Source organism: Eumetopias jubatus, unplaced genomic scaffold, assembly GCF_037043125.1.
Source record: "Eumetopias jubatus isolate StellerSeaLion01/CBP00866 unplaced genomic scaffold, mEumJub1_p1.0 scaffold_3, whole genome shotgun sequence".
NCBI classification, from domain to species: Eukaryota; Metazoa; Chordata; class Mammalia; order Carnivora; family Otariidae; genus Eumetopias; species Eumetopias jubatus.
In genome coordinates this window covers 142566613-142580448 of record NW_028274809.1, presented here as the reverse complement: position 1 = coordinate 142580448, position 13836 = coordinate 142566613, and the positions used below count along the sequence as shown (strand labels likewise).

General features: G+C 39.4%; 1 protein-coding gene and 1 pseudogene across 2 annotated transcripts in view; one reads left to right on the top strand and one right to left on the bottom strand.

Annotated features, from left to right (window-relative positions):
* MTRF1 (mitochondrial translation release factor 1) overlaps positions 1–13836 on the bottom strand; it is a 49065-nt gene that overhangs the window by 21521 nt on the left and 13708 nt on the right. For both annotated transcript variants that reach the window (XM_028106056.2, XM_028106058.2), the window contains exons 6-7: positions 7434–7606; positions 994–1111 (exon numbers count right to left, since the gene is read on the bottom strand). In XM_028106056.2, coding sequence (XP_027961857.1) covers positions 994–1111; positions 7434–7606 — 291 coding nt within the window. The remainder of the gene's footprint in view (positions 1–993; positions 1112–7433; positions 7607–13836) is intronic.
* Positions 6640–6948, top strand: LOC114211484 (U6 snRNA-associated Sm-like protein LSm3 pseudogene; annotated as a pseudogene).

The following is a 13836-nucleotide window of genomic DNA, read 5'->3' as shown; positions in this document are numbered from 1 at the left end:
CACTGGCCTTTAAAACCATTTAATATTTAATAGCATAAAAAATAATTTTAAAAGGGAAAGAAATTTTAAAAGCTTAAAATTTAGTTTAAAATCTGAAAAATCGGGGCGCCTGGGTGGCTCAGTCGGTTAAGCATCTGCCTTCAGCTTGGGTCGTGATCCCAGGGTCCTGGGATCGAGCCCCATGTCGGGCTCCCTGCTCAGCAGGGAGTCTGCTTCTTTCTCTCCCTCTGCCTCTCCTCCTTGCTCTTGCTCTCTCTATCTCTCTCAAATAAATAAATAAAATTTAAAAGAATAAATAAAATCTGAAGAATGACAGAAGTATTTAAAATCACAGTAAGGGCTGCAAAACTACCTCAGAGTATACCAAAATTACCAATATTCAAAATAACAGCATTAATTTTGCAACATGGAACAGTGGATCTAGTGGTCAGTCTGTAAGAGGACAGAAGCTCCATTGCAAGGGCATCTCCAGGACTGTTTTCGTGTTTGTTTTTAGGCTGGGGAACCTCTGGTTGCTCACTGCACTACTGTCCAGTATACCTGGGCAGCTTCTCTGAATAGGTCCACTCAGTGTCTGCATCCTTTAAGAGAGGTGCCTTTTCCAAACAGAAGTGGAATATGAACACATTGGGGACCGCAGACCCACGACTCCAGTGTCACCTTTTAAAGGGTTTGTGCAAGAAACGAGACACTAACATAAAACTATTTTCTTCTCAATGTTGAATAGTGTTTTTTTTTTTTAAGATTTTATTTATTTGACAGAGAGAGACACAGCGAGAGAGGGAACACAAGCAGGGGGAGTGGGAGAGGGAGAAGCAGGCCTCCCGCTGAGCAGGGAGCCCGATGCGGGGCTCAATCCCAGGACTCTGAGATCATGACCTGAGCCGAAGGCAGACGCTTAACCGACTGAGCCACCCAGGCGCCCTCGATGTTGAATAGTTTCATAAGACGTAAAAACAGGTCCAAAGTACAAAACCAAACAGACTTGATTACCTGTGGGGATGTGGACAAGTCTGACAGCGCTATCGGTTGTATTAACATGCTGCCCTCCTGCTCCTTTGGCTCGAAATGTATCTATTCGCAAATCCTTGGGGTCCACCTTCACATCTACCTAGAACAAAAGGGACAATGGAAGTCAATTGTACATTCAACAAACACTTTTTTTTAAAAAAGATTTTTAAAATTTATTTGTGAGAGAGAGCGAGAGAGAGCACAAGCAGGGGGAGTGGCAGGCAGAGGGAGAAGCAGGCTCCCCACTGAGCAGGGAGCAATGTGGGATGCGATCCCAGGACCCTGGGATCATGACCTGAGCCGAAGGCAGACGCTTAACCGACTGAGCCACCCAGGCGTCCCAACAAATACTTCAATACTATATTTATTTCAAGATTTTTCAAATAAACTGTGCTGTTTTGTTCGAAGTCATAGCCATTAGACTAAGAAATAGCTTCTACCAATGAAAGAACCGTAAACTCCCTATTTCAATGGATGCTATTTTTTGATGCTATAAGATCATTGAGTTATGCAATCTTTCAGGTTTCATCATCCATCATCCCACAAAGCCACAGGATAGAAAATATACTCTCTTTATATATATGAATGTGTGTGTGTGTGTGTGTGTGTGTATAATGTATACATTATTCCCCGATTCTGTATTTGCAAATTCACCTACTTTATTTGTTCCCCAAAATCAATTATTGCGGCATTTTCACAATCACTAGCGAACAGGTGCAGGGCAGCAAAAAATCCAAGGTGCACATTCCCAGCTGACATCCAACAAGGTGACAGTTTGCTTTCTTTTTTCAGTCTGACCAGAGAATGAAGACAAGAGGGGGCAGAGCAGTATAGTACAAGAAGCTCTGGCTCTTGGGTCAGCTGGATCGGGTGTGAACCCCAATTCTGGCATCTGATAGTGAAGTGGCCTCAGGTAAGTCACCTAAACACTTACGAACCTCATTTTCTCTTTGTAAAATAAAGAAAAGAGAATCTATTCTAAGTAACTAGGATGGGTTACGTTTTTTGGTTTTTAAATTTTATTTATTTGGATAGGTCACTTTTAAGATTATAATCTACCTGAGATACATAGATACAGAAATATATATAGGTATATAAACATATGTATACGTGAGTGTGTACACACACATATATTTCCCCTAGGGGAAATGATAGTTCAGTATTTGCTAAATCAGTGTTCGCTGAGTCTTTACAGAACATAACCACTGTGAACAATGAGAACCAACTGTGTGTGCATGCACACTAATTAGTGGACTGAATGGAGGCATCCAAAAAGATACGTTCACGTTCTAACCACTAGAACATTATTTGGAAAAAGAGTTGTTAACAGCTGTAACTGAGTTCAGATGAGATCATCCTGGATTATTCACATAGGCCCTAAATCCAATGAGAAGTGTCCTTAGACAGCCAGAGGAGAGATAAGAGGAGATGAAAATGTGCATTCAGAGTAATACAGCTTCAAGCCAACGGACACCTGGAGACACCAGAAACTGGGAGAGTCAAGGGAGCATTCCCCTCCAGAAGCTTTGAGGGAGCCCAGCCCTGGCGATACCTTGAGTTTGGACTCCTGGCCTCTAGAACTGTGAGACAATAAATTTTTACTGTTTTAAGCCCCTATGTTTATGGTAATTTGTTACACACACATACACACACACACACAGTTACAAAATACACTGTTTTTCAGGGGAGAACTAACAGATTATTTCACATTTATCATTCATTCCTATGAACGACAGATAGCAAGTGTGACTCTTCTCTTTGTAAAGTACAGTAATAACAGTGTCAGCTTTAGAATCCAATATACAACGTGGTTATTCTTTTGTTTCCTCTAAAATGAGCACTATACTGTGAAGAAAAAGATTATGCAGTTTTTGTTAAAATATGCTAGTGTCGGCTACCTTAAAATTTCTATAGACACTAAAGAGATCAGGAGAAATTTCCCATTTTACAGTATATTAAAGTTATATAGCAAATACGTGTACATTATGTCATATTCTCCCAAATGTTATAGAAACTATCTAATGACTGTTGGGAAATTCTCAACAAAGAAACAGTGATTATTATATACAAAGAATTTTAAATGTCAATTAAGAGAATAATAAGACTTTGCTCTTTTGTGAAAATCAAATTTCACCACATGGGCTTAATTTTCAAGAACATGAAGAGAATAAGGGGATGGGTGAGAACAGTGGAAGGAATAAGGAGGGAAGCAAGACAACTCAATAGCTTTGATTTCTAAATGACACAAATGCTTCCATACACCAGAAATGAAATTAGATAAAAGAGGAAGGAAAATTCAAATCCTAATATTCAATAGGAAAAGAAACCTATGAATCAAAATATTTACCATAATATCATAATCACATAGAAAAACACTATTTCAGATGGTCTTTGACCTTCGTGTTCTGACTATGCTTTCTTGGTGGACTATATTCTAAGGACAGAAATCAATCTTAAACATTACTCAGTAGTTTACGAAGTAATTTTATTATTTTTTTACTAAGTAATTTTAAAACAGTTTTTATATGTGCTATATAATAAGGGAAAAAGTAAATATATTAATGTGATTAAGAAATAAAATTTTTACTCTCAGTGGAAAGAGATATAAATACAAAATGCAAGATGGTGAGGGGGGGAAAAAACTCCCTGTAATGTTAAATTTGAGTTGGTAATAATAATTTGAACCAGTGATTTAAAACGGTATGTATCTCCTAGCTCTGTCCACCGAAGAATCTAAATATAAGCACACTTTAGTAATAATGAGCACACGTAGGACCTAGATCTTGATTTCTGGGTACATTTCTCACCAAAAGAAATGAGATCTGACTCCAAGTCGGAGGCAGAAAAGCAGAAGGTGGGCTTAGGATATCTAATTATACCAGAAAGCAAGGATGTGCTCAAAAATTGATGGGGTCATTGCAAAAGGGATTGCCCTCAAAAGGCTACAACTGGCCAAATCAGGGACAAGGTTGAACATCAAAAACAGTAGTGATTCTAACTCACAGAATTTAAAAAACAAATGTGTAAGTCTACAACAGATGGAACAATATTGAGTTTATGATGAGGTAAAATAAAAGAGAAAGCAAGCAAGAAGGAAGGAGGAGAGAAGGTAGTAGGGAGGAAAGTTCTTGACAGAAAAGAATGCCAGTTAATAAACAGAGAAGAAATGACAGAATTACAAAATCACCATCTTCCACCCCCAACGAAATAACTGATTCAGGCAAAAAAAGATCACTAATGGATGTTTAGATCATGGAAACAGGTTATATGTGGAAACAGGCTATATATACCCTAGACATTACACAGTAACTACAAAGACAAAAATATACTTTTACAATGGAGATAGTTTTTTGGTCACCATGTTTAAACTAATCTTCACTAAATCTGATATTATGTGCCTTCTGATAAGATGCAACTTGAATATGACTACACCTATAAAGTATTCTTGCTCAAAATGTGTGACCTGAATGCAATAAAGGAACAAGTTAAAGAGTACCAAGAGGAAACAAATGAATCCAGAATGTGGGATCACCTTACAAGACAAAGGCTCCAGACTCTTCAAATAATTGTCATTTTTAAAAAAAAGGTTGGGGGCACCTGGGTGGCTCTGCCGGTTGAGGATCCAACTCCTGATTTTGGCTCAGGTCATGATCTCAGGGTCATGGGAGCGAGCCCTGCATCAGGCTCCTTGCTCAGGGGGCAGTCTGAGTTCTATAATCCAGCTTTAGTAAATTATTGATCCCAAGAAGGGGGTTGTGGAAACCTCTCAATTCATAGCCACTTGGTCGGAAACACAGGTGAGAACCTGGACTTGTGACTGGCTCTGAGGGTGGGAGGGGAGGAAGTCTTGTAAGGCTGAGCTCTTAGCCTGTGGGGTCTGATGCTATTCCCCAGTAGATGGTGTCAGAATTGAGTTGAATTGTAGGACACCTACTTGGTGTCCACACAGAACTGAAGAAATTGCTTGGTGAGAGAAAAAAACTTGATACATTTAGAGTGGAGAAGTATTCTTTGAGTAGACAGAAGCACAGGAGTTTTTCCTAGACAACAATATTACAGACTTATGGTTGATTTTCACAGATAATGGTTGTTTTTTTCCAAATAACTTTTCAATCTTATTATTGATATTATAACAAAGGTCTCCAACCTATTGGTTCCTGGGGATAAGCACATAACCCTTAGTGTCTCACTTAAATCCTATAGAAAAATTATGGGGTTGGGGCACTTGGGTGGCTCAGCTGGTTAAGTGTCCAACTCTTGATTTCAGCTCAGGTCATGATCTCAGCATTGTGAGATCAAGCCTTGCGCTGGGTTCTGCACTGGGCATAGAGTCTGCTTAAGATTCTCTCTCTCTCTCCCTCTCCCTCTGCTCTTACCCACCCCCTAAAAAAAAAAAAAAGAAAAATTATGGGGTTGGAGGTATTATACCCATTTTACTTATTTATTTTTTTAAGTTTTTATTTAAGTTCCAGTTAAGATATAGGGTAGTATTAGTTTCAGTAGAATTTTGTGACTCATCACTTACATACAACACCCACTGCTCATCATACAAGTGCCCTCCTTAATGCTCATCACCCACTTAGCCCACTCCCCATCTACCTCCTCTCCAGCAACCCTCAGTTTGTTCTCTGTAGTTAATAGTCTCTTTTATGGTTTGCCTCTTTCTCTCTTTCTCACTATGTTCATGTGTTGTTTCTTAAACTCTACATATGAATGAAGTCATATGGTATTTGTCTTTCTCTGACTGACTTCTTTCACTTAGCATAATACTCTCTAGCTCCATCTACGTCGTTGCAAATGGCAAAATTTCATTCTTTTTGATGGCTGAGTAATATTCCATTGTGTATATACACCACGACTTCTTTACCTGTTCATCAGTCGATGGACAGATAATGGTACTGTTTAGGTAGAAGAATGTCCTATTCTTAGGAGATGTGAAGTTGAAGATTTGAGGGATAAAGTCTCACAGTGTCTGCTATAGTCTTTAGTTATTTAAACAAATGTATATATACACACACACATACAGGAATCCAGCAAATGTGGCAAAATGTAAACAGGTGTTGACTCCAGGTGAAGGTTATATAAGTTTTTAGTGTGGCATTCTATTTTCTGTATGTTTAAAATAAAATTTTAAAAAGTTAAGAAAAAAAATATAGGCAATATGGCTGTATTCAATAAGATACAGACCCCATATAGATATTCTATCACTGACCTCAACATATTATCTGTGGAAATCATATTTTTCTTAAGATAAAACTTAAGCAACATCATTTTAAAAGCTTTGTGAATTCTTTTTTTTTTTAAAGATTTTATTTATTTATTCATGAGAGAGGGAGAGAGAGGGAGAGAGAGAGAAACAGAGGGAGAAGCAGGCTCCCAAGGAGCAGGGAGCCCGATGCGGAACTCGATCCCAGGACCCTGGGATCATGACCTGAGCCGAAGGCAGACGCTTAACCATCTGAGCCACCCAGGCGCCCCAAAGCTTTGGGAATTCTATTTTATAAAGAGAATAGATTTCTATTTAAACAAACAAAACAAAATATCTTGGTCAGGCATAAGAAGGGCAACTTTACCTGCAGAAGAGTTAAGAATTTCTTAGTAGAGGGGCAAGGGCGCAGGGTGTGAAACATGGCAGACAACGTGGACCAGGAACAAACTACCAACACTGTAGAAGAGCCCCTGGATCTCATCAGGCTCAGCCTGGATGAGCGAATTTATGTGAAAATGAGAAATGACAGAGAGCTTCAAGGCAGATTACATGCTTATGATCAGTACTGAAATATGATACTGGGAGATGTGGAAGAAACTGTGACTACTATAGAAATTGATGAGGAAACATACGAAGAGATATATAAATCAACAAAACGGAATATTCCAATGCTTTTTGTCCGGGGAGATGGTGTTGTACTAGTTGCCCCTCCATTAAGAGTGGGCTGAAACAAAGAATTTATCATGTATGGAATATAGGAGGTTTTGTATGATTGCCTCTTTAAATGTAGAAGACGTTCACAAAAGAGAAACCTGCATAAATTTTGGTATTAAGAAACAACCAAGGATTCTTCCACTCATGAAATGACTTGATTTGCAGATAACTCAAAAATTTTTTTTTTTTTAACTCAAAAATTCTTAAGCTAAAGGGCATTTTAATTTTTTTCCAACCCTTTCAATAAATGTGATCGCCAAGATGCGAACTCTTTTTTTCAGGAATTGATTTGTTCTGTTGTTTTCTCAATTTCTGATTTTTTTCCTTTAAATTAAATTTGATGTTTCCTTTTTTGAAAAAAAAAAAAAAAAAGAATTTCCTAGTAGAGACTGCAAAGTTCAATGGGGAACCCCGAAAATCAGTTTGCTAGAAGCTAAGCTTTCTCAGCACAACCTCCATTAAGTCAGAGTAAGTTTTCAATGCCTCTGGGTGAGGTTACCTCATCTGGTTGAGGGAGGACAATAACGGACATGGTTCCTGTGTGAATGCGCTGCATCCTTGACGACAGGCCCACCTCAGGGATTCGCTGAACTCGGTGAATCCCACCTTCATATTTCAGATGCTTATAAACACTGTCACCAGAAATTCGGGCAGCTGCATGATGCAGCCCACCTAGGAAGATAAAATCCTAAAATGTTAATGAATTAATTTGAAAGGGATCTGGATTTTAAATACCTTTAATCTCAGGCCTGAATGCAATATAGAGCCAAAGATGAGAACATAAAGTAGGTACAAAACTGTATTTTCCCAATGTCAATGTATTCATATGTAAAAGGAAATATACCAAAATATTATTTATGCTTATCTCTGGGGAAGAGAATAACAGTGTATTTTTTGTTTTATTTTGTATACTTTTTTTGTTCCTAAATTTTCTGTAAACAAATTTTTTTTTTTTATAAAAAAACTACTAGAAGAAAAATACTGGGACAGTTTCTGCATTGAATTGCCCTCTGTAATCTTAGGCTAATATGGTGCCTATATAAAAGAATGCTCAATAATGTAACAATTTAATAATGATGGATAACTCTGTAAGTCCTCCCAAGTTTTCAAGAATCTATTGAAATTTAGCTCTTGCTTATCTGTGGAGTGTGAAGATAAGCCCCCAAAAATCTTAATGCCTAGGCTAGTCTCTTCTTATTGGACATATTTTTTTAAAAATGTTTTATTATAAAATAACATACAGACATAAAAAAACCCCACATGAATCAAATGGTTTAATGACCACAAGATCAAGAAAAAGAACTTTGCCAGTCACCCAAAAGCTCTCCCATATGCCCCTTCCAGGTTACAATCCTCTCCCTTTCAAACAAGTAACTATGCTTTTATTTCTTTGTTATAATTTTATTCCCTAAATGTGCTACAGTTTAGTCTTGTCCATTTAAAAAAGTTTGATGCCCTCATTTTTTAAGTTTATTTACTTATTTATTTTAAGTAATATCTACATCCAGTGTGGGGCTCAAACTCATGACCCCAATATCAAGAGTCACATGAGCTTCCAAATGAGTCAGCCCGGTGCCCCCTAAAGTCTGATGTCTTTTAAATCTCTTAATCTATACGTTCATCACCCATTTCTTTTGTTGCCTACAAATTATCTCTTGAGGAACCTGGATGTTGACCTGTAAAATTTCCCACAGTATGAATTTGCTGACTGCATACTCTTGGTGCAATTAATTGAACCTGTTCTGCCCTCTGTACCAGCTACGATTTAGCAGATGGATCCAGAGACCAGATCAGACACCAGCTTGAGCTCCTTGGCAAGACTACAGCAGGCACATAATGACTGTTTTCTTTCCTTTTATGGTCTTGGCAGTCTTTGATGTTTAATGTATCATGGGTTATAAAACAGTAATAGTCTAATTCTGTAATTTCTTTGTCACGTATTATTAGCTAAAATACATTTATAAAGAGACATTTCCCCTTGTCTACTAGTTGATTACCCTGTGCTAGAGTTACACATGAAAGGCAGAATAAATGTTTGATTCTGTTCCTTTACCTGTTTTACCAATATATGCATTTTACAATATAATGAATTAGGGTTATTTAATCATCTGAAGATGACTAATTATTTTTAAAATATCATTATAAATTCAAGGATTTGAATACATCTAGCCCATGTTTAAACCAATTGCAATTATTATGATCGAAGCTCAACTTATCCATCTTTGGCCAGCAGGCGCCTCTTCAAGTTAATTTCTGAGTTCTTTTTGACACGCCTCTTATGATGGTATAACAAAATATTCCAGGATTATCCTGAACTTTTCTTGCCCCAGACCTGAAATCAGTGATCTCTCCAAGAAGTCTTGGTTCCTTTCAGAGAGAAATAATGGTTCAATTTTTTTGCCCCTCCCCTACTCATGTGCTCTCTTTCTTTAAAATAAATCTAAAAAAAAATAAAAATTCAAGATCCCTAAGCTCAGAGTTCCTCTCATATAATGAAACCTACTGCATAGGCAGATATCGTTTGGCCTCTGAGTTGCCTTGTAGGACCTAGGGCTCATGGACCCAGCACAAAAATGTTGATATTCTGGTTACTATTTCTATGAGGAATAAACTGTTCTCCATCTCTGACGCATGAAACTGTGGCACGCTAACTTGTTAGCTTGTAGGCAGGGTAAAATCTCAGACCATTTGCAGTTCTTGACAATTGATACTTCCGGTATAAATTCAAGATGATGGGGCGCCTGGGTGGTTCAGTTGGTTAAGCGTCTGCCTTCGGCTCAGGTCATGATCCCGGGTCCTGGGATCGAGCCCCGTATCAGGCTCCCCGCTCAGCGGGAAGTCTGCTTCTCCCTCTCCCACTCCCCCTGCTTGTGTTTCCCCTCATGCTGTATCTCTCTCTCTCTGTCAATTAAATAAATAAAATCTTTAAAAAAAAAAATAAATAAATTCAAGATGACAGCTTGTTCTCTATCACTCTTGTCTTCTATACCAAGAATCTTGGTTCTCAGCGACAGGAAAGATACTACAATTAGAATATCTCATAACTACTTATCTACTTTACTCCCTAGTACACATACAAAAGTCTCTGAATAACAATACGAGTTCTGCCACAACATGATCACTAAAAACTTTAAAACTTTTTTGCATACGCTTTTCCTGTTCTTCCCCCGTTTTTCAAATGGCTGTACTCTATACTGCCGAGCTTATAGTTGTTACATACTGTATTCTTCCCTCTTACTACCTTGTTCTACAGGTAGCCACATATTTCATGCTCTCCCCTACTCCTTATGTCAATACTTCATATTTTAGCTGTCTAACATCCTGTTTTCTAGTAGATTCCTCAGAAAGGGACCATGGGAAAAGTGTGTCCTGAATTCTTGCATATTGGTAAGTTTGTACCCTTATACTCGTAAGTCAGTTTTGTTGCTTATAAAACCCTTAACTCAGATTTCCTTTCCTTAACTATGCTGCTACTACCACTGCCATGTTCCTAATGTGCTTCTAATGAAGACTCAGTGCTGTGATGTCAGGGCTAATCCACTTGGTTTCTAAAGTCAGCATGGTGCGGCCCTGTGGGCTCAGTCGGTGCAGTGTCTGACTCTTGGTTTCGACTCAGGTCGTGATCTCATAGGTCATGAGATCGAGCTCTGCGTCGGGCCCTGAGTTCAGCAGGGAGTCTGCTTCTCTCCCTCTCCTCTGCCCCTCCTCCCACTCACACATACTTGCTTTCTCTCCCTTTCTTGAATAAATCAATCTTTGAGGAAAAAAAAATAAAGTCAGCATGGTGGATAAAAACTGGGCATAGTTTTAAATTACCCTAGAAAATGCCTTAGGAAAGTACCTTATCAGAGATTGACCTACTGTCTCTTAAAAAGTCCAACCCAGGGACGCCTGGCTGGCTCAGTCAGTTGTGTCTGCCTTCGGCTCAGGTCATGATCCCAGGGTACTGGGATTGAGCCCCACGTTGGGCTCCCTGCTCAGTGGGGAGCCTGCTTCTTCCTCTCTCTCTGCTGCTCCCCCTGCTTGTGCTCTCTCTTTCTCTGTCAAATAAATAAAATCTTTAAAAAAAAATAAGTCCAACACAGCTGGTCTTCCTCCAGTGGTGGAAGAGATTAGTTTAATCATCTTCTTCTTTTTTTTAAAGATTTTATTTATTTGAGAGACAGAATGAGATAGAGAGAGAGCATGAGAGGGGGGAGGGTCAGAGGGAGAAGCAGACTCCCCACCGAGCAGGGAGCCTGATGCAGGACTCGATCCCGGGACTCCAGGATCATGACCTGAGCTGAAGGCAGTTGCCTAACCAACTGAGCCACCCAGGCGCCCCTGTTTATCTCCTTGAATACCAGATAAAGAAGCTGACAAGCATTTAGGGTCAGATGACATGAAAAATATAATTGTTTATCATTCATACTCAGTATAGTAAGATGGGTCAATTCTGAAAAATACCCAGAAACTGAGACAGAGTGAGGCCAACAACAATTAAAATTTTCCATCTCTCAATCATTCTGTACTTTTTAAAATGATTCCCCTCACACCCTTCACCTACTTCATGTGGAGGACACATATTTGAATTTATATGACCTGAAAGGAGAAGGCTGCAGCTTTACTGTAGAGATTACTAGAGCCAATCTTAGGCTGCCTGGGTTCAAATTTAAGCTCTTCTTCCTAGCTGTGTATCCACAGGCAAGTTACTTCATTTGTTCATGCCTTGGTTTCCTTTTCTGTAAATGGTAATCATAACTAGGGCTACAGCACTGCACATCTGAATGAGAAGCCATTCATACTGCAGATCATGTGAGTAGTGCTTCAAGGCATGTGTAAGCACACGACATAGCCCTGAATTCAACCTCATTCCTCCAGGGGTTGCTGTGAGGAATAACTGAGATAAACACTCGTATTTAGCAGTGTTGACATTCACCATCAGTAAGTATCAGTAGTAACTGGAACTATATCATTGGCTCTCCTGGACCAGTTTGATATCAGGTAGAAGAGGATGACGATCAAGATCCCTGTAAATTAAATTACGACGTACGGCAGGAGAGCTGATAGACCTCTGAAGCAGAGGACAGTGAGGTGCACTGCTGGCCTTGCCAGCTGAAAGAAAACTGCCTTTGGTGGTCCTGACAGGTATGGAGAAAAAAAGCATTTGTCAGATCAACAGCTGCATACCAGGTGCCAGGGGGTGTGAATTGCTCAAGCAATGAAACCACATCCGGTACAGCAGCTGTACCAGTTGAATGGGGATGTGGTAGGAATCACTAACTTCGCATCTTTCAAGTCCTCGATGGTGGCATTTATCTCTGCAATCTCTCCAGGAAGGCAGTATTGCTTTTGGTTTCTATTTTCCTGGGTAGAGGCAGTTCTTGTGCTATTTGGCCTTTCCCACCATAATAGTCATCACTCCACAGGTCAGAGGAAGAACATGGGGACTCTGCCCGCTGCTGATTGTATCTGTTCCAATTATGTACCCAGAACTGGGGAAAACACCACAGGATGGGTTTGGGAGCCCGCTGGGCCCACTGTGAGTGGGACCTGAGCTAAAACTCTATTCATTACCTGACCTCCACAAGCCCCTTCTCCAACGGATGGCCACAGAGATGTTCTGGATCTCCTGGAATTAGTATCAGTTCAGAGCCAGCATCCAGCTGTCCCTGCAAAGTCTGGTTATTTCCATTTCTCCAAGGTACAGTTACCCTGGGAAAAAGCCACAGATCCCTTCTCAGAGGAAGCTGGGAGAAAGGTTAACAGTATAAATATTTGCAAAATATTGGGGTCCTTCCTCACGGGGACCCAGCAGCCAGCCCCTTTTTATTCAAGGGATTTGGGCCCATAAACCGGCTCAAGTCTGAGAACTGATTGAAAGGCCATGATTTGTTTCTATGATTAAAGTTACATTTCTGTTCATTTGATCTAGAACTTTTCTGCTCATACAGGTAAGTAAGAATTTACTAGGTTTCCTATCTATTTTACTTCTAGGGACAGCAGGATCAACTAGCCAATGGCACAGGGCTGCACAAGTCAGACCACTCTGATTGCTGTTTTGGCTCTGCCATCCGTGACAGTGACCAAACCCACCTGGCCTCTGCCTGTTGAGTGCTACTCCTTGACCCCTGCCACCCTGAAATCCAATGACTCCCAGTGCATTTAGGTTTCCCTGTTTAGTTACCCAGAGTTCCTACTGTCAAGTCTGGCCCACAGAAGAGCCAGCACAGAGCTCTTCAAGGATGCCAGGGCTCCCCTTACAAATTTTTTTCTCACACTTGTGGACACATAAAATTAACCATCACATTACTCGAAGTGACCTCTCCCTGAATTTAACTAGCAAGCAGAAAATAACAAAACATAATTATAAATATCAATCTGTTGGGAGGGAAGAGGTAACTTTTCATAGAATCCCTTTAACTTGGAAGATATTTCAATTTATCAGATGCCAGGTATACAGAATAACAAAGTGTCAGACCTACACTACATATCCAGAGCTATCGCCCTCCCCTGCTGCCACAACAACTATCTTGTAATCATTTAGCTTGGAATGCTTGAGTACTGTCCCTATCTGTACCTCCAATCACAAAGGTACAAGGCTTTAAGTCACCTGATGTATGAATTTTTGCCTGAAAGTATGTTTCTTTTCAACCTTAGCTTTTAGTGCTGTATGAATCTGTGAGTTCCTCTCCATTTCAAGTAAACATTAAAATATATACACATATTATTTAGTATGCATATTTTATGATAGGTGTTTTTCACCCCTTCTGTATGTTAGTCGTCCTAGTCATATCTTTTTCTTCTCCTGATTATAAATAAATCAATTTTTAAATATTATTTTCTAATTTTAATGAGTAGAGGTTTATTCCTAGTCTTTAATTTTTTTTTAAAGATTTTATTTATTTATTTGTCAGAGAGAG